Below are 21,830 nucleotides of genomic sequence, written 5' to 3'. Positions count from 1 at the left end.
CTTTAGAAATTGGACTTCTCTCATCATAGAGTCCGAATGGTGCATCCACTCATTTCTGAGTTGTACCAGGATCAAGAAAGTGGAATTTGTATATCTTTACTAGTGCTAAAACAAGAGGTTTGAGAAAACAGATTTAATTATAATCCTGGAATTTCGCCCTCCCCCATAAAACATCTTTACATTTGCATCAAAAGAAATGGTGTCTTTCAAAAGCATCCTTTGCATGAACACAGCTTAACCAAATATAAAAACATGGAAGAACACTGAATTATCAGGTCTTTAGGACACAACTGCAGTCTCCTTACATCCTTTGAACCTTAACTTCATAGTGGTATCCAAGTACTCCCAGTGGGAGGGCTACCATGAGTAATTACTATCCACTATGATTACGAGTTGTAGAGAGACACTCTAAATCCTGCCTTCATGGTGGGCATCCCCAGATCTGCACCAGCTCCTGAACACGACGCAGAGCAGCACAGCACCACCCCAGCTCTGCCATCACCAGCTCTGCTCTGGACACGGCAAGGGGGTCTGTGGCTGCCACACGGAGCTGGTCTCCACTCAGGGCTGTATTGCCCCAAGGTACTGTCTCTGCTACAAATATCCACGGTGTGCTCTCCTCTGCTGTGTAGATGCATCTGAGCCACAGCCCTACAGCAGTGGATTCCAGCTCAATGCAGGTCTGTCCCCAGCGCTGGGGAGGTCTGTGGTCAGTGGGGTGAGCACCAAGAGCGCAGGCAGCCCGCAGTGGACTTGGGCAGCTGAAGGTCTTTCTTCCACACATCCACATCTCCCCCTCGACAGGGAAGAGACTCAACTCCCCCACCACTCGGGCTCATCATGACAATTTAAATAGCATGAATATTGTATAATACAAAAAACATTTGTTCAGTAGAGCAAGAGGTCTTTACATTGAAATTCTACTTTATTCTCAATGTATTTAACAAAATTTAAACTTCCTTTTTCAAGTCTTTTTTGAAGAATACAGTCTGTGCATACGATGTACACTGATGCACGTGTTCCAGTATTCACAAACACACGTGGGTTTAATTTTTTTTTCTTAATCATAGATAGAATTTACTCTGATGGTTTCATTCTATAATGAAGATCAAACCTTTTTTTTTTAATCTCTGTTGCTATACCACAAGCTTCATTACCAATTAATGATGTTTAACGGGTAGCTAAATTGGCATTAAATGGAGACATTAAATAAAGATAATGTTTTTTCATTAATGAGATTGCTGAAGTAGTATTGTGAATCACTTTTATGCTGAATTGCTAATGAAATGGAATTTCTCATTTCTTGTTTACAAGGCTGACTTTTTAAATTAGTCCTTATTTTATTTTCTTTCTCTGTCACTCCAGACCTTTTGCCAATGCAAGTATGTAAATGACCTCTGAAAATACTGTTACTTCATTATTTTTAAGTATAAGATCACAGCAGAAATACACTCTATTTATATCATGCATACTATTTGTTTCATAGTACATACACATGGTACAGTCTAACTGAACACCCATCAAGAGTAAACTTCATCAAAAAACATCAAAAACCAGTAGCAGGAATAGGGCAATAGTAACATTTTCTGAAGCCCACAATGACCTTTCCTTGGTGTGTCAAAGGGCCACCACACACACAGACCTACATATCCTGGCAGAAAAGAACTCAGTTTGAAACTGCACACAAGGGATGGATAAAGCGATAAGTTGGAAGATAAGACCAGTGCTGGAGCTCAGCACAAAAATGATACCTAGGGATGCACCCAATCAGGCAATCCCCAGAAAACAAGGAGCGATTTCAGACATTACATCTGCCTGGTTTGTTCTTTCACTTTCCAGCATGTATCTAAAAATCATCCTCCAAATCTGAAACTCAGTTATAGCTCTACTTTTTATTTATTTTTGTTCTCACTTTGATTGCCAGAAGAACACTTTACTGTGGCTTATCTTACCCAAGGCCAGTCTTCCACATTTATTAATAAGGACATAATTTACTGAGATCTATATAACTGCCCTGTGCTCTGCACACAGCATGTACAACTCCAGTGCAGTTGTGACAGAATCTTTTTTCTATGCAGTCCTTCAAACATACTACCCTTCTCCCAGAAGTGGTGGATTGATTCTACCAAGCCATATATCAATGATTAAATTACTACGAAACAGTTTGTCTGCTGCTTCCTCACTCGATAGTTTCTCTCCGGCAGAAGGTGTTACAGTCTACTGGAAAAAAATGTAATTAATCTCTCCTGAAAAGCGACATGAACAAAATCAGTCACTGTTGCTGTCTAGAAATGCTCCTTCCATATGGTTGAATACTATCACTGAACAAGGAAGAGAAGGTGGGGGCTGCACTTACACTCATCTTACCTTAGGATATGGATATTGCTTTCCTTTTGGATACAGACCTCCTGTAAACCGGGGAATAACCATATTTGGTACCAGGGAGTCATTTATGGTCAGGAAGGCCAGTCTTTCACCGTCTGGAGACCACCAGTGGGCAATGTGAGAACGAAGAAGTTCCTCTGCAAAACCAGATTTTCTTAGGAAATATAAAAATAACTATCACACAGTTTTCAGCTCATTCAGTTGTCACTGATTTCTTCTTTCTGTGAGCACTTGAAATATGTCTCTTGTAATTTCAGTAATTTTACATTATCCTGTGTTGAATGTTTGGATAACAAGGCATACTGAAAGACTAAACTTTAATCATTTTCCTCAGATGAACACTTTCACTGATGTCAATAAATCATCTAAATGTGAAAGATGGTTCTAACTGCCATATGTTAAGTTCTGTTGCATTACATTAGATGTGTTTAGTATTTAAATTATTTGTACCATTTTAATAGACAATTTTAGGACTGCCTTTTTTTTAAAATATAAAAGTTTAGTATACGTGATTTCTCTAAGTTGTGGCATCTGCTAACATGAAGATCCTCATATGGTGATATGTAAATATGTAAATATGTAAATATTTATGGAGTGCAATATTTTGGCTTTGTTGTCTCAGCCTAATGGTCAGCTTTAATTCTTAGGAAGTTTAGTTTTTCTGCAACGTAACTTTGAAAATCAAAAACCCGCTTTTATTTTTATGCAAATCTAATTTGATTTCCAAATGAAAGTAATTCTCAAAAATGTCAAGCAATGTTTTCTCACATTTACCGTCATTGCAGTTCATATTAGAAAGAAGGAAAACATGAACAACCACAGAAGCAGCACCTGGAATCCCAGTAACGCAGCTCCTTAGAGGTTCCAAAGTCCCTGTAAAGTTATTTGGCCTTCCATTGTGAAGAGACTTAGATTTTTTTCATTATGTATTTGATATATTGACTTCTTTGGTAAGCATTTTGTATTTAAATTTTAGGAATTTGGTTGGAAAACTAATTGAGAATAGTATTCTAACGGGAACAAAGGCCTGACTTCATACCTAATTTAAGATCCTACCTATACAACTACTTAAATTATCGATAGAGACTCTCCAAGTTGCTAATCAGATTCTGAAAAGTTTGAAGCTGCTTAATGGGTTGAATTATCTAAGGTTAGGTGCAATGAAGCTGGAACGTACATATAAAGCCATATATTCTGGGTCATGTTTCTCTCCCTGACTGGATAACGAAAACCTTTTACACAGGAGAACAGCAGAGAATGAATTGTGAATATCAGATAATAAAAAACACAATTGTGTTTGTTTTATAATATTACTGTTTGCATTCAAACAAGGTTATTCACACAAAGAGAAGCTATTCCCAAATGCTTGTATAAGGTAAAATGCTAATAACAAACTCAAGCAAATGATAAAAGAAAACAAAAGAAGTCAAAAGGAGGAACAGTTCTCAATTCAACTGAAAATCTCTTAACTTCATCCGGACAATATTCAGCCTACCCAGCTTCTGAAGCTATTAAAAACACTACTAAAAGTAGAGGACTGCTTTAAATTAAACAATGGTTAATGGGAAAGCAACAGTATATTCGTTCATGCAAACAGACGCTGACTGTGGTCCTTCAATGTGTACAGACAGAATACCCTTCTACTCTGAATTTAATTATGCACATTGTGGACAAGAGCCCAGCTGCCTGTTTGCTTACCTGCATCCTTGAGAACCCGAAGAGTTCTCTGCAAGTTAGGAAATGCAACAGTGATTTGGGACAAGGACTAAAAAACATTGAAAAGAAGGGGCAAAATCACGTACGGAAGGCTTTAGGAGATGCATCAGCAGGAAGGCTTCAAGATGCATACCACCTTCTAAGCCATTTTAGGAACTTTCTAATCTCTGATTGGACACTTTGCTTTTCCTTTTCATGACAAGAGTATGCGTATAACTGTAGGGGCAGGGAATAAGAAGAACAAAACTGAGGCAGTGACTGATGTGGATGTATAAGGTATTTGGATGAATACACCTGGCTTCATTTTCAAAAAAGGCAAAACAAGCTCATGGCCTTTTTGAAAACCAGCGCTGTATGAGACCTATGTATCCATGCATTCCCAGGCAAAAATCACCCACAGGACACATAAAGAGATCTGTGTTTTCCATCAGCTAAATAAGCTGCATGAAGTTATAAAGCCTTTCAGTCCTCAAAAATTAATTGATAAAATGTGTCTGAGGAAGGATAAGGCAGACACAGAGAAGCAGGAACATAACCTCAGACAAGCATCATTGTCATTATTGTGCTGGCTGCTCCTGTTCTTTCTAAGTCACCTCATTTTCTTTTCCTGTTCATCATGAAATATTTGCAGCTTAAAGGAACATTCAATTTGTTTTATCAACAGTATTGTTAATCTTTAAAACAAATGAGGTTACAAAACAGTCACAACAACCTCTTTCAGGTACTGTTTCTGTGATACATTTTGAAATTCTTTTTAAAAAAATATTGAAATATTTTTTAAAACATTAGCATATTGTCATGTTTTAAATAAAAAAAAATAGTTTTTATTCTCTTTAGTTCCTAAATGTAGATCTAATAAATGCAAAGGTTCAAATCATATAAAATCCCCAACATTTCTTCCATTAGAATAAGTCTTAAACTTCTTTCTGTGTAATCCTAAAATGAGGTCTACTCCATCCCTTCCAGACAGCTCAAATAATATGCCTGGTGATTACTAGAACTGATCAGATAACCTTTTCCAACCTGAATTATCATATGATATCCTTATGATTAGTTCTGTGGAGAAGAGCTGTACAATGATCCTTGACGATATATCATTCACTGCACACGCAGCTGCATATAAAAGAGGCACACAAGCTGCCCTCTTCCGAACAGTTGCCCCCAAAATGCTTACAGAATTGGAGCCCAAATTGCATTATTAAATCCATGACAGTGATGCTTACTAACATTTATTTTGTTTTAGCAAAAACTTGATATACTATATGAATTTCAACGAGCTATGTATGCTTAAATTGTTCAATTTGCATGTTGTCATGTTAGATTTTAATAACATGAGGTGCATATAAAATGATACACAGAAGGCAGCTTCGAAAGTCAGAGGATATCACAGACCGAGCTTTTCTCCTCTCCATTTTGGCACTGCTTTTCCAGCAACAGCAAGTTTTCCAGGAGTCTAGACCAGGTTGATTTAAGAAAAAGTAGCAGCCACTGTTGAGGTAACAGCAGGACAATTTTAAGATCTTGTCAAAACACTCAGATTCGATTCAAGCATGTTTTTAAAGTCAAGCACAATGTTACTGCCTGTCTTGAGGGTCTGGAGTCTCTCCTGAGTCATGCTAACACACACAGCACATCAAACGCTGCTGCGGCTGAAGGAGAGACACTGATAACAAAAAGTGAGGCACCAGGAAGTACCATCTTTGATCACCTTTCGCTATGTATCCAGCAGTAAAAAGGAAAATATTGCCGATTCTCCTTCTACACCACAATGCTACTGTGCTGCCTCCTATTAGGATGTTTTGACTGCAAATAGATTGGCACTGTCATTCAAACAAGCAACAAACTGAGTCTGTTCCCTCCTCAATGGCGTCTTAAACCCAGAATAGCTCCAAAGGTATAAAAGGAGCTATTCTAGATAAGGAAAACATACAGAGTGTTGAGTTTTATTTAACCAGCTCTATTTGAAATGCCAGCCCTACCGAAGTTGGTAGTAAAATCCCACATTGAGATTTCACTACTATAGCATTTTTTACACACTACCTAGTGTTCACAACACATTTGATATATTCTGGTTGAAAATAAATTCCTCTCTCTCAGAAAATATTGTTATATGCAAAATAGCAGCCAATACACAGTGTGAATAGATATAAAGGCAATCTTGCAAGCAAATGAGAAAGCAAAGTAACCTCAGATAGCATTTTCTGAAATGAACAGATTTGTGCTGTTGGGTCTGTACAAAAACCTCCCATCTGTTTTAATAAACAGATTTATTTGTCTGGCTTACCTTCATATAACCAGTCTGCAATTCCATTAAAAATAATTCCTTCCTTTCCTGAAGATGTTAGGCGCAATGAGCTACTCTTCACATCAGGCTGATAGTAGATGTTATTTTCAAAAATATAAATCTGGATGAGGTCAGAGGGATGGAGAGGAAAAAAAGAAGATTTTGGTAGATAAAAATGAATGTTCAGCAATGAATACATAATTTCCTCAGGCTCCAAACAGTCTACAGAATAATGTTTTCACCCAACACTGGCTTCATATTTCCTTTTATTATCAATTTGGACCAACTAAGCAAACTTTCAATATTTATGTCAAGCCAAACTCTTCCTTTAAAACTTTCATCCCAGCTGAAACGTTTCCGTTCACTTTAAGAAATGCAATCACATTCCACAGCATCATGTAGGAGTTGTTTTATAACAGTTGAATTGATAAAGAAATTTTCCATTAATTCCATTCTATTTAATAAAATAATGTTTTTCTAGCAGTGTAATTAGACACACTTGTGCAAGTACATACAGAACAGTACATACATCATAAATGTAAGTTACAGCTTTATATCATGGTGTGAGCACTTACTGGAAAAAGCTTTTCCCAGCTTGCTGACACAATTTCTGACTCTGACACACAAATATTTTACCTCAAGTGTGCTATATAAATGCCATTTATTTTCAAGTCTAGGCCTCCCCTCCTTTTCCTGCAAGTAACAGACTAGACAGACAGTCTTTTCCTCCTTCACTGCAATGTCTGTCTTCTCCGCTCTTCTTTCCCTGCTCACTTCGCTTCAAAGGATTTCAAGTTCACTCATTTTGTGAGACTGAGCTCCAGGCAATAAATGAAAGATAAAGGCCAAAAAAGACACCCAAAAAGTTTAAAGAAAAAAAAAAAAAGAATAATAAAATACTTGAGAGGAGTATAGGGTTGGCAAAAAGTACAGGAAGCAAATGCACCGATGATGAGGAAGGTTTACAACATGGAAATTCTTACATACTCAGACATAAGCCATAACAGGCTATAAGTCTGCCTTTCTCCTATCATCCAGGAGACTTTCCAGCTTATCACTAAAACACTATTTAGATACCTGTTGTCCCAAATTAATTCACTAGGTCTATCTTTTCCAGTCTGGGTTAATAAGAAACAAACATCAGAGATACTAACATGCCAAAAGCCACAGATGAGCATAAAACCCAGAACCAGCGCTTCCTGTAATATTTTCCAATCCTTTTTGTCGGTACTCCTGCATTTCCCTGAGTTGTCAATGCCTGTGACCAGCTCCTATTTCAGACATAATCATCTCAGAATTGTAGCCTTTTTCTTTACTTCATCATTAAATTACGGTGGGCACATATATGCTTGCACGACTTAAACCCAGAAACTAATATCAATATTATGTGCCATCTTGATTCACACTGAGAAAGCACAGCTAACAGTACCAGACAATCACACACAGGAGAAAACTTTATTATGTGATTTCACCACTGTACATCCTGGGAAAAGAAGAATGGAAGAAGAGTTTGAAAAGACACTGAGGCGGAAAACAACTGTTTAAGTCACAGGGGAAAATGTAAGATACTGATTCTTTTTAGTTGCCTTAAACAACTTGTTTTGCTGCCTTAAAACCACTGTTGAGACTGCGGCAGAGGCAGTGTCCTTCAATACCTTATTTCACTCTCACAAGGAGCCCAGCTGCTCCCGCTGCCCAGAGTTCCAAAACTTTCCTAGGAGAAGCACTGTGCGGGCCCACCAAAAAAGGATAAATAATATCTGCAAGATAATATGTGCAAGAGGGGCATGGGCAGCACACCTGCCATCCTGGGAGAAGAGCACCAGCATCCACAACCCAGGTGGTGTCCTTGCACTTTTCTCTCTCTCTCTCTCTCTCCCCCCCTTTCCTCCTTTTTCTCTCTTTCTTTTCCCTTAACACAGATTTAGCATGTCAACGCCAATCTTATTCCTAAGAATGTCTATATAAATAAATTCCATTTAGATCAATTGTTTGACATTGTTTTACCTTTATTTAGCCCAGTGGATACTGAACTCATAAATATTTATGGAGATATACAGAGTCTTACCCTTCTGACACCTGGACTGTCCAGATTAGGTCACAACAATGGAGTTTCAGGGATTCCTAATGTGAAGTAAATATATTTCTACCAAAGATCATTTTAAAACCTTATCATTTATCATTCCCTCGTGCTTCTACAAGAAATGATTTATGGGAAAATACTATCCAGAGAGCAAAGTATTATTACATATCCGGGTATTCAGCCTCCTGAGCCAGAAGACAGGGAGGGAGAGCAGAGGAAATGGTTAGCAACCCGCTCAGCTAATTAGACATTCACCAGTCTACAGGGTTGGATGCGATCCACCCAAGGGAATCAAGGGAGCTGGCAGAGGTGCTTGCCAAACACTTTTTCCATCATCTACCAGCAGTCCTGGCTGACTGGGGAAGTTCCACTTGACTGGAAGTTGGCAAACGTGATGCCCGTTTACAAGAAGGGCTGAAGGGAGGATGCAGGGAACTCCAGGCCTGCCAGTCTGACCTCAGTGCTGGGGAAGGTCATGGAGCACTTCATCTTGAGTGCTATCACACAGCACATGCAAGACAACTGGGTGATCAGCCCAGTCAACGTGGGTTTATGAAAGGCAGGTTCTGCCGAACTAACCTGATCTCCTTCTATGACAAGGTGACCTGCCTAATGGATGAGGGAAAAGCTGTGGATATAGTGTACTTGGACTTCAGTAAAGTCTTTGACACAGTATTCTGTTTGAGAAACTGGCTACTACCGGCCTGGACAGGAACAGCCACTGCTGGGTAAAAAACTGGCTGGATGGCTGGCACCAAAGAGTGGTGTAAATGGAGTTAACTCCAGCTGGAGGCAGGTCACGAGTGGTGTTCTGCAGGGCTCAGTGCTGGGTCCAGTCCTGTTCAATGTCTTTATCAATGACCTGGACGAGGGGATTGAATGTACCCTTAGTAAGTTTGCAGATGACACTAAGCTTGGAGGAAGTGTCGGTCTACTAGAGGGTAGGGAGGCTCTGCAAAGGGATCTGAACAGGCTGGACCGCTGGGCTGAGACTAACAGGATGAGGCTTAACAAGGCCAAATGCCAGGTCCTGCACTTGGGGCACAACAACCCTGTGCAGCTACAGACTTGGGGAAGAGTGGCTGGAAAGCTGCCTGGCAGAGAAGGACCTGGGGGTGTTGGTTGACATCTGATGTATGACCCAGCATTAACACTAAGAGAAAAGAAGGATTAGAGAAAGCTGGAGACATTGAGGTTTTGAAAAAATATTGACAAGCACTTCTCATTAATGCTTATTTTCACATTGAGAAATGTACTTTTTTTCCTAAGGTAAAAGAAAAACACACAAGTAATAACAAAGTTAATTTCTTAACGAAGAAAAAATAATTCAGCCAAGTACCTGCTCTTTAAGTGAATTAAAAACTATTCCTATCAGACTAAATACAGATAAGCAGAGGGAACCACTCTATTGACTATTGCTTGTAAGGAACCATTTCTCACAGTTGACAATCCCTTCTTATATGAACAACTACTTTTAGGAGATTACCAAAAAAACTTGATCAAATGAATGTATTTTATTTAAGCTTCTAATTTTCGCTTCTCTCCCCATTTTTAAAATCATTTGTATTTTTAACAGTGAAGATACCTGTAGTGTCTAGTCTCTGCAGTGAAAATCTTCCATTTAAAGCCATCAGTGCCAGTCAAAGTACAGGATTAAGAACTACTTGTTTTATGACTGCACCACAAAAAGGTCTTTAATCCTGTTATTACTAGTTAGCAGGCATCACTAATTCCATTTGACACATTTCAGATAAGTAAATATCTCAGAAGGAATACTCACTGTTGTGCCACTGATTGCCAACTTCCTCGGCTTTATTCCCCATTCATTCCATAATGCGGCTTTTGTCTCCATCCTGAACGAGCTCTCAGCCACCCTCTGAACATCCCCAGAATCCTCTTAGTCTATTCTATCATCAAAAGTTTCCCTTCTGTCCTCATCACTCCTGACATGTATTCTTTCAACTTTGAAAGCTAGGACAATGAACAATTTTTTTCTTGAACATATGGATTAGAACATTTTAGAGTTCCTGAAAAACTTCAGTGCTACCCAGCAACCCTCTGCCTAGTAAACTAGCAAATGTTGAGCTCATTGCTTACTCGAATTTAACATTAAAAATGATTAATCTATGTTCCTTTGCAAAACATTTATGAAATACAACTGTTCCATGTTCCTTCACATAACTAAACAGCATGTAAATGCACATGGATGATTTAGGGTCGGTGTTCTGGCAAATATTGCTCTGAACTGACTGCAGCATTTTGAAAGATCAATATCCCCATGCTTGAGGCTGTAAAAACAACTTAGAAAGATTCACCATCATGGTTAGTCATTTGATCTCATCTGTAATTTTGAATATTTGTTACATTTCAGGAGGTGTCATTTTCCACATAAAGCCCACAAACTGTTGTTTGTACTAACAGAAATAGCTTTGTGGACGTTTCCTACAATGATGCTGCCTAACCCTGCGGTAAGGACTGCATTCCCTTCCATTTTTTACCATGCCAAAGTGCTCATCTGTAATTATTTAACTTGTTCAAACCAAATTGTTGATTTCTACAGCAAAAGAGGCAGCAGAGTAGTAATAGGAATGACAATATTATTGTGAAAGATACCGGTAGTGGCCTGAGGGGCTCTTTGTTTCGCTCTCCGTAAATCCAAACTGTGCATTCAATGAAGCACAAGTACTCTGTGTAGCCACAAAAACCCAATCTCCTATCTGACATTACTGGCAGAGAAATGCAGCCAAGAAAGTAATTTCTAAAAGTTATACTCATTGTGTTTTCTTCTACCCAGTATAATATTTATATGGTAGAATTGTACTTCATATATAACTCTAAAAATACTGAAATTTTAATAGATGACCGGTTGAAATCAATTTTGTTCACAAGACTGTGAGTAGATTTTGCTGAATGGAGTGTATTTGTCAAGTGTTTGCACATGCAAGACTGACTGAAAGCCAAGCATCTTGGCTTCGTGTCCCTCTGCAATAGCTGAGACTAGAAGAAGCACGCGCACAACTGTGGTTTTACCAGAGAGTAGTGAAGCGGGCTTTTTCTCCCTAGTTAGCTTTTGGCTCCCGTTTGCCTGCTGTGGCCACGAAACCACTTCATGCTCCTCCTGCTGTAAGAGGTGGTGTCAAATGTGAAGTGAGTTCAGGAGGAAAACAAACACTGCTTTTACTTTATGTGGATTTTCACAAGCCCACCAAATAAGAGCAGAAATGGAACTATTCCTCAGCTGAAACACGCAAAAAATCCTACATCTGGCCCCAAAAGCAGAGGAAATCACCACAGTAAAACTGTCCCCTCCCTGCAAAACAATTAAGTTTCTTTTCTTTGGTTCACACATTTCTAGCTTTCTTGCTTAATTTAAACATTGCCACCAATCCTTTCCGGTGAAAATACCTGCAGAAAACGCTTTGGCATTCTACATTACCCTGCACTAAACTGTATTTCCAGGCTTTTATTCCAAAATCACAAACGCTAGACAGAAATTTTTATTTTTTAGGTGCTGGCTGCTGCTCCCGATTTGTTGTCGTAAGGCAATGCATAGAAGTTCAATTTATGAGCCACAATTTGGACTTTAAAATTAAGTGAAAGATAGAGCAAGCGGTTGTGATTCAGACTACGAGTATTCCTACAACAGAACCTCAAATACTGCAAGGCAGATAGAAAATCATGACACTGGGATAAAACTTACCAATCAAAACAAAAAAAAATGTTCTTGGAGCAGAATCTTGCAAATACGTGTGGCAAAAATCCTGACTCTAGTAAGTACAACTGAACATGTGCCCAAAGGTTTCCAGGGTGAGTACTTCACATACTTCATTCATTCATACTTACAGGCTGCCCAGGGAGGTGGTTGAGTCGCCTTCCCTGGAGGTGTTTAAGGAACGGGTGGATGAAGTGCTGAGGGACATGGTTTAGGGAGTGTTAGGAATGGTTGGACTCGATGATCCAATGGGTCCTTTCCAACCTTGTGATTCTGTGATTCATCACTTTGTATATTGTGTTTTGGGCAATGTGACATAACCCCAAAAATTTCCCTTGCTATTCTATCTCCACTCAGGTATCTGGGATAAAGTAAAAGGGCTTTTCTTAGTATACACTTGCGTCTAATTACTACATCATGAGTATTAAAACGTTGACTGTAACTACCTACTCTTCCAAAGCTTCTAAAAGAAGAGCTGCTAACTGTGTATCAGAGAGGTATCCTCATGAATACATCAGTGGCTTTTTGCCCAAATGCTTGCACAGCTTTCAGTCATGATGATAAGAAAATAAATTGAAAAAGGCACAAAGTGGAACCAGGCTAAGCTATCTTATATGAAAATAATTATTACATTTTTTAACCTCTTCTCTTCATCCCCTATTTCCCAAGTATCTTTAAAATATTTTAAATTATTTTTTAAGTAAGACTCTTAGTCAATAATACAGTAAATGGTGGTAAATATAAAAATCTACAGCCTTCAAAATTATTTGATTTTTTTGTTTTCTTAGAGATTTTGAACACCTGACCACGCAAGCCTTAAAACCTACAGCATTCCTTTAATCATTTTATTAAGTATTTTCCAATTAATGAAAAGCATCTGCAAGAATATTTTGGATTAGTGAGAAATTAATTCTTGATAATGACCACATTTATTTCAACTGACTGTGAAGAACTTCAGGCTCTGCTTGCTCTAATGTCTTACCTCCAGCACTAATCCTCCTCCTCCTTCTTCCCGATCTGTCAGCCTTTAAACTATTTTTTTCATAAACCTTCTTCTAAATTAATTTCTTCCAAAATACTTATTTATTGTTTGCAACGTGTTTCATGATTACATTGTTTTATTTCAGGCTGGGGTCTTAAGCTGAGCACCCAGTCCTAGCAGTTATTTCCAGCTGGCAGGCAGTGGTGAAAACATAGACATCTAATCCCACAGCTGAATGGCAAACCCCGTGCCAATAGCTGGAGAGGCCCCCTGTGCGTCTTTAATCTTTTCAAACACTACAGGCAGAGAAAAGCCGCTAAATTACAGGAAAATACTCCACTTCTTCCCTTTTGGTACTCTACTGAAGCCTTCTGCATGGGCATATCCGTACTCAAGCAATCCTTTGCCTGCAGGGTAGTGTATTGGGGACAGGACGAGTTTTTTTACTCACTGGTTGGGCAGTAGCAGCAGTTTGCCTGGAGCTGTGTGGAGGTCACCGTGCGATCATTTACCCTACACAGAAGCAGTGAGTGTGTGCAGAGCTGGGCTTTAAGCTCTCTATCAAAACAAGACCAGCTTCCCTACCAGAAGCTGCGCGCAGCTGGTTAAGCCCTGGCAGTTGAGATAGAACCACTACCAGATAGTCGCACAGACCCTAGAAAGTCATCCAGACACTAAAGTTCAGACATGGAATTACAAGCTAAAGCCCAGTTTTCTTCAGGTGGAAGAGAAACGTCTCTCAGAGCTGCAGCTCTTGCTGACAAAATCTCCTTCCTTGGAATAAATCATCAGTCTTACTTGCAGAGCAAAGTTATCAGAGCTTTTTTGTTTTTCCTCTCAGTAAATTCCTCTCAAAACTGAGGTTAAGGAGCTAGACCTCACAACCTAGGACTAGTTCTTTCTCTAACAGGCAAATGAATAAATTTATTTTTATATGACTATAAGGTAGCTTACCAGGCAACACGTTCTTAAAACGGCTTACACAAACACTAACTCTATAGGTATAACGTACTGCAACTGCTGTTCCCCAATACAAGAAGGAACTATCTTGAGTCTAAAAGCAACATTACTCACTCATACCATGCTTTGCCCAAGCTAAAGGTATGTCTCCCCACTCTGTACAACAACCAGGTACTTGTTGCTCTGTCATAACTTGTTAATTTAGTGTGGCCACAGTTTAAAAGCCATCAAAAGGTAGAGTGCTATCAGGCGCAAATTTGCACATCACAGTCTAATTTTTCCACATTACTAGATGTGCAATCCTAGCAGAAGTCACTAACAGATAAGACAGAAGAAAAACATTTAGCACAGCCTTTAAAATTGCCTCAATATTTATCATTAGGAAAACTTGGGACACCTATCCCATAACGGTTAATATATCAGGGAATTATTTTCCTAACTTACTGAGTGAATCTTTCCAATTAATTCTCCAGAGTCTGAGCATGGCAGATTTGTTTGACTTCCAGATTGATACAATCAGCGCAAATAGATTTTGCCATCAATAATAACAAAAATAAGCAATGAAAACTGCAAGTGTCAGTGGAATTTGCAGCCACAATTTACCCTTACAGAAGTTCTAATTGCTCCTGAAATTTACTTTTCAAGATAAAATAATAATACCTAGAAACCAGCAACATGTTTTGAAGGAAAGAAATAATGGAGTGTGACTAATGGCATGACCAATGGATCTCATTACATGGATTCATCAGGACAAACACCTAGCTCAAGGAAGGTGCCAACGAAACCCCAAAGCTACTGAGCAGATAGAGCTGGAAAGGAAACAAAGGCGGCATCTGCATCAATACACCTTTGGCTGAAAAAAATACCCATACAACAAGCACTGGTCTCTCCCACTACAGGAGAGTATCCTACCTATGAACTGAGAAAATTTTCTTGTAGTTCTACAGGCTATGACCAACAAATATACAAAGAAGCATTCCAGCTTGGAACAACTTCAGCACTCCCTTTTAACACCCCAGAGGACACGGCAGACTTCCTTACCTTTCACATAGGAAATATCAGTTACAACAGAACTAAGGAATTTCTAACTGTGCCCAGAAGGTGACCTTCAGGAAATGCTGCTGTATGCACAACTCCAGCAGTTGCTTATGATGATGCTAAAGACATCAGCCTGCAGCATCTTCAGGCAGCCCATCCATAGCTATATTCCTGGATGACTTTGGCAAGGACACACAGTTCACCATTCTTTGGATTAGCATGGGTGTCTTTGGAGCCCAGTGTTCGAGCAGACGACTGAACTGCACCTTTTGCTCTACTCTCAGGGTTAAGTATTTTCATTGACACAGAAACAAGCATGGTCCTGTGCCCCCATGAACATAGTCTGGCTAACCAGTTGGCTCGATCATCATCATCACAGCTGACAGCTCCGTCTCAGCATAGGATCTACCAGACTTCTTCATTTTCTAAGCATATGGCAAAATTCCATCCCTTCTTCTTACGAGACTGCCAGCTAATTAGTTGGATAATTAATTCTTCAAAAGCTTCAAGATGTTTTTCCATCTGGGCTCACCTCTCACTATTTGTTCTGTCTCCTGTCTTACCATAGAGCAACCAGGGCCAAATCCAACTGCCCTTAGTTACATCAAGTCACTAAAATTTCCAGATGAAATATGTTTTCTGTCTAAAACCCGTCAGCACAAATAACACCAACTAGTCAGAAAAAAAGTAAAAAAAAAATAACAAAACTTTCTTAATCTGTTATCAAATTTTGTACGCTGCTCTCCAGAGATCAAACCATGACTTCTTCAATTTGAGGTACAATACCAAGTTGACAGAGCGCTGACTGTTTCACAGCTTAACCTCATACTGGGAAGGGAAAGAAGATCTCATGAAGCAGGCAGCAGCTGTGCTTCTTCTAGTCCTGAGCTCACGTTGGAGCATACAGCGGAACAAAACACACGGCAACGCGGGAATGATAACCTGTTATGCTATCTACACCACAGCTAAAGGAGTACAACGCGTAAGCACAGTTTCCATAGCTTTCAGATAGCCAGTTCAACCAGCAGTAAACAAGCAGTTAAAACCCAGAGTCAAAGATACTGGCACAGAGTCTTCTCACATAAATTTTATGAGGCAAAATTAGCGTGAAGTTAAATAGATCTATCAACACTATCTTGGTGGTTTTTATAGTTCATGATCATACATACACATTATATAAACCCAGAGTCAATGTTTCCTGAACAACACGCTGCTCTATGTGCAAAGTTCAGGGCAAACAAGTGATCTTAAACAAATAAATAAGTAGTATCTTAAATTAAATCAGTAAATTTATTCATTTATTTTTTTCCTGCTGCTGTTTTGGCCCAAATTATGGAAAATGCCAATATTTACACACTTCCTTCATTCATAAGTAATACCTGAACTAATTTTGAATTACAGGAAGAAATTAAAATCAAGAAATTTAAATCAAACCATTTGGTTGTGTTTTTCAACTCTTTCAATTAAGACAATAAGCCTGGCTTTCATTTCAGTACTTAACATATTCATTACCACTTTCTGGCTTACAGATTTGAAAAATTATACAAAGGACTCCACTTCAGAAACTTACAATTTGTTTTCATCAATTCAAAAAATATTACAATATTACAACAGTCACAATATCTGTCTATGAATTGCCACTGCAAATAAAAACATGGCTTGGTATCTTCTCTACCACTGTTCAACATACTCCAAAGCCCTGGCAGACACGTTTTTTCCAACAGAGCCACTGATTACATTATTTGTAGTCACAGTGTAATGTCCATTCTCTTCTTCAGGTCCAAACCAAACAAACAAAGGTTTTCTCGTCATCTATGATATCTTAGCGACTTCAACTGGGATTGCCAGACCATTATTATATCCATTGCTACAGAAGTTGAGTACCCCTTTATGCCCTTTTCTCTTTCCAAAATATTGTTTATTTTGAAGCAGCTTCCCACTGAAGAAAAAGGTGTACTTCTTTTGTGTGTCAATGCAGCAACACTATAATTGTTATTTCTTTTCTCCTCTCATAGAAAAAAAAAATGCTCTCTTTGGGAGAAAACCACTTTCCAACACCATCAAGAAGAACTGGAGGCACAGTGTTATACAGGTACAGTTGTTTATTCTACCCAGTTAAAAGCTCCATGCTGGCAATCCAGACTTCCTAGTCCACATCAAAGCTCCTCTACAGTCATGAGCAACAGGACACGTGCTGCAACGAGCCACAGAAATACTTCAGGTCTCTTTTTGTTTGCATGAATGAGATGGCTTTTCCTGTGTTCTGTGATAAACTGGTGGTGTGACACCATTTGGCTCATTTCACCCTACAGCCTGAGACTCAAATAACACCCATCTTCAACATAACTCTACAGAATAAAGTGCTGGCACAGGGGTCACTCAAACTGCTCCTGGGCTGCCCACACGGTAAGGATAACGGGTTCACCACCGAGGTGCCTGTGACACTGCTCTGTACATGGGTGTTTCAGGAGAGGTGTTGCTTTACCACGCCATACGTATATGGAAATGAGATCCATCGGACACAAAATCACAAGGACAAACCAGATTTCCCAGGGGTACTTTGCCCACGCTGGAAAAATAGGAAGGTTAAAAAGGTCAGTATCTGCCATTCTTGCCCATGGTAATAAGCTCTGCAAGAAGCTCCATGGTAACAAACTGGGGGACACATACACTGAGAGGCAAGTAAAATGCAATGTGACAAACTAGTACTCAAGATGGTCATAATACATTTCATTTGTGTGACAGATTATCCTGCTGATGTCTTACAGGTCCTGCAGCGATCTCCAGAACAAAAAGTGAATTACTGTATTTTGGATAACGTAAAACACAGGAAAGTGGCTTATAAAGTTTTTAAAAGTGCAAAGTTTGGATGACTGAAGTATTCATTAGTGACTTTGTCACTTACAATTACACAGATTTTTTTCCAAAATCCATTTTTTTCCACACCTTACAAATTTTCTATCCAGATCATGTACATTATAGGATGAAAATTTCAAGGAAGTTTTTATGTAATTGTATTGCAAACCAGCTTTATATTATACCCTTCTCCCCTACATTATATCTGCAGTCTATTTAGACTGAGAGCTCCCACAGACATGGACTGCAGGCTAAAATGTCCAATACAGTTTGCAATACATCTGTTTTCCAAGTCTCCAGTAGTGGAGAATGGCTCTGATCTCCTCTCTGTAGATTTTTTTCATTTACAGGTCAGGTTACCTCGTACGGAAGTTTCAGAGATGTTCAGCTCTGACTTGCTCCATCTCCTTACCCCACAGTTCCGTGTGTACCACAGACCACTAAATTATGCAGACTCTGGGTACAGCCGTCACCATCAGCTACCGCACCAAAGCATTGCAGTAGACAAAAATCTACCTTTATACGATCTGTGTTTCAAAATCATCAGACACATTGGAAGTGAGGCAGAAAATAAATAATACATAGTAACAATATGATTATAATTGTAAACAATAATAACTATAGTCACTCTTAAAGGCACCAATTTTTCAAAGATTCTGATTGACCTAGACAGGAATTTTCTCAGGGGAAGCTTTCAAACCTTTTAATAATGTTGTAATTAAGGCAGAAAGGAAGTAACTATTTATCAGTATAAAACCTGAAGGCCTCAAAGCACATACATCCCAATGTCATATACTGCCTTTTTTTAATACAAAATGTTATAATATGTTGATTTTATTTTTGCAGTCATCAAGCTGTCAGACATAGCAAGAACAATAGAACTGAACACCAAAGCATCACTTTTATGCTGTCTAGGTTAATGCCACTGCATCACAGTGATGTGTTAGCACAATCGTTTCTGAACAACTGCAAACAATCTACAAGGCTACTATATTTAATTGCTATTTAGACAGTTTATAAATCTACTGTGAACAATAGCAAGGATGCACTCATAATGCAGCTATAAGATTAGTTACTAACGTCATAGAATGAACTAGGCCATGAACTCACAGAGTGTCAGCAACTCTATGGTAACTCTGATGTTTGTGTCCTTGATTTGCAATAAAAGTGAGGAAGCATTGCCCTCTGTTGTTTAGAGACACATTAATTACGTTGCCTTTCCAATTATATTGGATCATGACACTCACTCAGTTCACACCCTGCCTAATCCCATGACAACTTACTCATGAGTGCAAATATTGTGCTACACATTATATTAAACCCCCCACATCTCATATCTGAACTACAACCTGTACAAAAAGCTACTTCATAAATCTTTGTGATTGCACAGAGTATTACACTAAGAGTACCTTGCCGCCAGGCTGATAGTCTGGATCCTTCCCACGGAGCTGCCTGAAGAACAACACTGGCTGCAGCACTGTGCAAAACGTCTTTGAGAGACAGTACTGCTCAGCCCTTTGGTCTTTGTGTAAGCGTTGTGTATAACAGACATCTATATACAGCGTATGCCTAGGAAATCACACACCTTGTTCCTCACGTTTATTGACAGCTTCTGACTAATGAACCAGCATGGAAGAGTGTGGACAGAAATGTCACTCTTACATGCCTGGGTTGCTCCTACAGACTTTTAATAAAATCATAATTTGCCCTTACCATAACACCTTTTAAAGTGATGTCTGGTATTTCGAAGGCTCATCTCACACTGATATCAAGCCTTCAATTATGCCCAAACTGATGAAACCATAACAGAAGCTGAACCGAAAAAATTTCAACCTAGTTACTCCAGAAGAAAAAAAGGCAATGTTGGAAGATGGGAAAATATCTAACATAAATGGCTGGACTTGGTGCCAGAGAGGGAATTTTCTCTGTTTCCTTTAACAAAATTTAAGAAAGTAGCACCCTAACAGCAAGGGTTGAGGTCAAAACAGACAGAAAATGTTGTGCTATAAAGTCATATTTACATTTTCTACTATTCCCACAGTGGTAGATGAGAGAACTTTTTACGTTATCGAAACACTGAACTAGACCAGAATGACCCCGAGTATCTTCTATATGAGAAACCCAGGCAGGGCTTAACACAAAGCTTTGTCCGTTCAGCTACTACTGTTGATGCTGCCTATCTTGTGTTATGGTACACGTGCCTGGTATTCCCACTGTGCACACTGTTCTAGCTGCCAGTTGTCTTTATGATAGGCCAACATTTTAGTGGATGACATCTACTCATATGGACTCTACAGCCATTTACCACTTCACACAGACAGAGCATTCAATGCAAGAAAACTAGTTTGTCTTAAAACATCTCATTAAGACAAAGAGGAATGAGAAAATTCTGACTAACTCACATAGTAGCATTTGTGTTTGGGACAGTTCAGAATCTGTGAAGCAACATTTTAAAATTACAGTTTGCTTTCTTTCCACACAAAACTTCTCTCTTCTGTTTTTGTAAATGCACTGGCACCCATCATAAATGGTGAAGTAAAAACATGCAGCACTATGTATGTGATCAAGTAACACCTGTTAGTCACTACTGACTAAGCCCTGCTCATACACACAGCACGCATAAGAATGCTCTTAAGTGTATCTTAAGTTACTTCACTCTTAAGTTACTTCACCACACCCTAGGTCCTAACTGAAATGATAAATATGTTGATCTGCATAGATTTCTGTTTTCCTCATTAACGCTGTTCCCATCAGCTTAAAAGAGATGTTTCTAACACCAGTTCGTTTCCACAAAGGCAAGAACTTTAAGTGTTGGCTGATTGCTGGGTCCTTCAGCCTTCTTTCCTGCGTGCCAATCCATGCTTTGTTTTCTCTTACAAATCAACAGTATACCTGACTTTTTAATCCTTATTCTCCAGGGCTGTCCAGGCCGCGATGCTCTCAGCGACTATACACCCTTCACAATTACACACCCGCCAGCAATCCTCTGCACTTCCCTGTCTGGCTCAGGCTGAGTCAGCACAAAAACCTAAGTCACTTTAACACAGCACAGCAGGAGTTTAATCTACTCTGATCCCTCAGCGCAAACACAGTGTGGAAGTCATAACCCCAGTGTAGGGAAAAACGCCTCAGGCAAAGATGGTTATGGATTGGTGATGATGGAATTTAATGTCATTTTTTCAGGAAGAATGTGGCTAAAATAGAAAGAGCCTATAAGTGTTGAACGTGCCTAGAGCTGTGTGGTCATAACCTGGTTGGATTTTTTTTTCCTCATCACAGCTATCTTGCTGATAGAGTTTCAATATCGTCACCCACGATGACGATATTGAAACCCTTTTATTTATTTTTATGTTTGTTTATAGTAACAAGGACCATTTACTCCATCCTTACCCACATGCAATTCATTGACTGATGTAAAAAATCCCGGTTGACTGATGTAAAGAGCCCATCGATCTAAACTGGGCCAGGATGTCACATCTAGACCACTGGAACAACTGAACTAACTTTCAACGACACATATGACAGAGGAAAAAGGAGGTTTCATTCCTTTAACCTGTTCCTAGCTGAACTCCGTAGGCACTGGTACTTCCACAAGGACTCAGAAGTCTTCTGCAAAAATTTTATAAAAGGTAAATACAATTTCTGTTTACTGTTGGGTGAAACAACCTGTGGCTTAGAACCTGAACAAAAAAAAAAAGGGACTAGAAATGCCAATTCTTTAAACTCCTCTGGTTTTACATTTTGACATCTTACCATAATGAATTTTTCTCTTACTTTTCCTGGTGTGGTATGGAGGTAATAGAAAATAGTATAC

At 39.0% G+C, this 21,830-nt stretch overlaps 1 protein-coding gene across 5 annotated transcripts in view; it reads right to left on the bottom strand.

Moving 5' to 3' along the window:
• DPP10 (dipeptidyl peptidase like 10) overlaps positions 1 to 21,830 on the bottom strand; it is a 521,204-nt gene that overhangs the window by 52,266 nt on the left and 447,108 nt on the right. For all 5 annotated transcript variants that reach the window (XM_054070220.1, XM_054070222.1, XM_054070221.1 and 2 more), the window contains exons 8-9: positions 6,386 to 6,506; positions 2,368 to 2,522 (exon numbers count right to left, since the gene is read on the bottom strand). In XM_054070220.1, coding sequence (XP_053926195.1) covers positions 2,368 to 2,522; positions 6,386 to 6,506 — 276 coding nt within the window. The remainder of the gene's footprint in view (positions 1 to 2,367; positions 2,523 to 6,385; positions 6,507 to 21,830) is intronic.

This window comes from Cuculus canorus, chromosome 6 (genome assembly GCF_017976375.1).
Source record: "Cuculus canorus isolate bCucCan1 chromosome 6, bCucCan1.pri, whole genome shotgun sequence".
NCBI classification, from domain to species: Eukaryota; Metazoa; Chordata; class Aves; order Cuculiformes; family Cuculidae; genus Cuculus; species Cuculus canorus.
The sequence above is the reverse complement of the archived record's forward strand: the minus strand, read 5'-3'. Positions and strand labels throughout refer to the sequence as shown.